The sequence below is a fragment of the Polyodon spathula genome, chromosome 6 (assembly GCF_017654505.1).
Source record: "Polyodon spathula isolate WHYD16114869_AA chromosome 6, ASM1765450v1, whole genome shotgun sequence".
Lineage (NCBI taxonomy): Eukaryota > Metazoa > Chordata > Actinopteri > Acipenseriformes > Polyodontidae > Polyodon > Polyodon spathula.
Genome location: NC_054539.1, coordinates 16,893,252 through 16,896,703, shown reverse-complemented (window position 1 = coordinate 16,896,703; position 3,452 = coordinate 16,893,252). Strand labels below are relative to the sequence as shown.

General features: G+C 38.8%; 1 protein-coding gene across 1 annotated transcript; it reads right to left on the bottom strand.

Moving 5' to 3' along the window:
- Positions 1 to 209: 209 nt before the first annotated feature.
- LOC121316656 (trace amine-associated receptor 1-like) lies at positions 210 to 1,255 on the bottom strand. Its single transcript, XM_041251696.1, has 2 exons — positions 932 to 1,255; positions 210 to 859 (listed from the first exon to the last, which is right to left on the bottom strand). Exons 1-2 carry the CDS (start codon positions 1,245 to 1,247, stop codon positions 210 to 212), a joined length of 966 nt encoding a protein of 321 aa, XP_041107630.1. The 5' UTR covers positions 1,248 to 1,255.
- Between the last annotated feature and the right edge of the window lie 2,197 nt (positions 1,256 to 3,452).

The following is a 3,452-nucleotide window of genomic DNA, read 5'->3' as shown; positions in this document are numbered from 1 at the left end:
GGGGAATCAACTTGGATTACCATTACAAATAAGCATTTGATGCAATCCAGGTAGATTTCTTAGTGTATAAAATGCTGAAAGTGAAACAGTGGAAGTTAATGTTTCATTATGTCATTTAAACCGTTCCAAAAAGGACAGGGTGCGTCAACAAAAACATGTACCATTTTTAAAATAACAATTATTATAGATACAATATATATATACTTAGATTAGTTAGACAATAATTGTATACTGGAAGAATTACTTTGAAAGATTTTGCAAAATATAATAACTCTGAATGCTTTTCTGAACCATTTATAAAATAAAGCATAAATAAAAGGATTAAATGCTGAGTTTAAATAAGCGAACCAGATCAAAGCATCTACTAAAATAGGTGGAACTGAGCCTTGAATTGCATGATCCACATTAAGGTATATAAAACATGGTGACCAACAGACTAGAAAGACCCCCATTGTTATCCCCAGGGTCCTTGCAGCTTTCATTTCTCTCTTTAGTGATGTTGTATTTTTCTTTTCTTCAGCTGTTTGCCTTTGGAGTTCTGTGTCTCTAATTGACCTGGCCTGTCTTCTTGCCACAAGAAATATTTTAAGATAGATACATATCATAACAAATCCTGGGATGTAAAAAAATAATATAGATGTAATAATGGCTGATGCTGCACTTAGAGCTAAAAAGCAACTGCCTATACAGTCAGTATTATCATATGAATCTTCCATACCTTGTTTGTTTAATTCTAGAAATATTAATCCAAATCCAATAACTGCAGCTAAGGTCCAGCTAATGAATATCATGTTAACTGTAACAAATACAGTAATTTTGTTTCTGTATCTAAGAGGATGGCACACTGCATAGTAGCGGTCAATTGAAATGAAGAACATATGCCATAGGGAAGCTGTGCAAAGTGTGAAGTCTGTACTGGTATGGACTTTGCAAAATAAGTCCCCAAAGTACCAGCAATTTTCAATTGATCGGATCGTGCTGGGGGGCAGTACAAAAAGTCCAAGGAGAAAGTCAGCAGCTGCCAGAGAGAGAAGAAGAAAATGTGTGGGTGTGTGAAGCTGCTTGAAATGTGCTATAGAGATGATGACCAACAGGTTTCCACAAAGTGTGACTGTGATCACTGCCCCCAGGAACAAGTATAGTGGAACACGGGCAGTGACTTGAAAGGTGCTTTTAGGACATGACCCAGGTGTAGATTCATAACAGAACTGTGTGCTTCCAGAGGTCCCACTTTGACTGAAATTCATTTCCAATATGTTTTACCTAGAGAAAAATAAATATGTTTAATATTAGATAGGCTGTGGCTTTTAAAGTACATTTAAAAAACACCTTTAATTTTTTAAACCTTTTTTATTGGTCATGTCAGAAAAGTATTAGCATTCAAGATGCTCAAAACATAAACAGAGCAATGCCACTATATACTTGCATTGCTGTATTCTAAAGGGTAAAAGCACTTTCCTACTCATAATTAATAGCTGCACCCTTTTATCTGCCCCCGGTAGAGGTGTCTTTTCTGTGTTGGTTTACAGGATTAAGTCAAATGCTCTATGTGGAGGAAGCTTTTCATTGCCTAGTTTACAGTTAGTTACAGCTGCAGACTATAGCTGGAGTGAAAATATATATGGAAATAAAAAAGAAGTCCTGCAACTCAAGTCTCTAAAATAATAACATATCAAGGTTTATTTCTTAAGGCATCATAAACCCTGACAGATAACAACAGGTTTTGTTTTTGATGCCATTTATAGTAAAATGCTTTAAGTCAAAATGTTTACCTAGTTTCTTTTTATATTGCTACATATGTTACCATGTTTATGTACTTATGGATGAAATATAATATTGCTTAGTTCATAAAGACACACAGAATAAAAAAGTCACAATTGTTGCAGTTCCAATTCCTCACTATGCACAATAAAAAGTGTGAGTAATTTCTGCAGAGAATGTCAACAAAAAAGTTACTATTTAGTTTTTCATTTCAACACCAAATACATTGGAATTGTCAAGGTTCCTGAAAATCCATTTTCAACACATTTCATATTTCAATAGAAAACCCATAACCAGTACCTCAAAGTCCACTGCTGTGCTTCCATTCCTTGTTGTTTTCCACATGACAGTTTCATATTTAAAACCACAGCCACGTGTGCATCTGCACCAGTTTCTTGACAAAATATGTAATTACCTCAATTTTCCTTAAGGAGATACAACATCTCCAGTGGTAAACAAAACAGTGGTCATTAGGGTGTCATTCTTTTAATGTGCACCATGAGAGTGACCTTTACTAATAAGGCATCCTATGGCTATCAACAGTACTACACCTCCTTACTCTCTTGATACCAACCATGCAACTGAGCTTCCTGGTTAACAATAGTGTGCAACAGCAGTTTCGTTTCACAATATTTACAGAATGCTCTGTCCGTAATTCAGCTATATTTACAAAAGACAATATAACACATACTGTTTCAAAATTAGAAATAAGTCTGAAAGTTAGACCTGTTGGAAATGTGTACAAAGATGCAATGCAGAATTTTAGAAGAATTTATGCATTAATCACTTATTATTCATCAATATGCATGCTCAAAACATAATCTGTGTAGTGTGGGGTGATGGATATAGCAGTACAGTGATCACAAAATATACAAGTTACTAAAGGGCCTAGAGTAAAGCATATTGCTTATTATAAAGTCAATTCACACACACACACATACACACACACACACACACATTTATAGTTTCTGTCTCTTTCTGTAGGCTGTGCACCATGCCACTGTAAGCTACGCGCTGCTCCAGTTGTGTCACTGCATGTGGTCCAGACTTATACTGTCTGTATGCAGTGCTTCACACTGCTGCAAGCTGCGTGCTGCATCGGTTGTGTGATTGCACGCTGACCAGACTAGACCCCTGGCACAGTAAGCTCGGTGCTTATGCTCCTGGTCCTCGATGCTTCAGACCCTTGGTGCCTCGCCACTTCGGTGCCTCGTTGCCCACGGTTCCACAGAACATCGATGCCTCGTCGCCCTTGGTGTTTAGATGCTCCCTGCATCATTGTATTCAGTGCATCGGCACCTTAGAGCCTCGACGCCTTGGTTCTTTGGCACCCTCGATGCTCATGAGCCTCGACGTCTCAGTGCTTCTGTGCTCAGATACTCCCTGCATTGATACCTTCGGTGCTTCAACATCTCAGACTCGGTATCTCAGTACTTCAGCACTTTTTGGTCCCAGAGCCTTGACGTCTCTGTACTTCGACGCACTTGGCACTCAATCGCACCCTGCATGTGCAGATGCTCATGCATCACAATGTCGAAGTTCCACCTTTGCCCGTCCTTTGGAGGGAAGCTTCTCCCACAGAACAGACACCTCCTGTGTGTCAAGTACTTGGGATGAGACGTTTTGCTCGATCTATGCAGTGTCCCAGCCACGGACCCTGTGCAGGTGGTTCACAGAGTTTATGGGAGCGG

Coding starts and splice junctions, on each gene's coding strand:
- LOC121316656 (XM_041251696.1), bottom strand. CDS start 1,247: ATGAATTTCAGTCAAAGTGGGACCTCTGGAAGCACACAGTTCTGTTAT. Junction 860..931: donor GTACTTTGGGGACTTATTTT/GCAAAGTCCATA, acceptor TCATTTCAATTG/ACCGCTACTATGCAGTGTGC.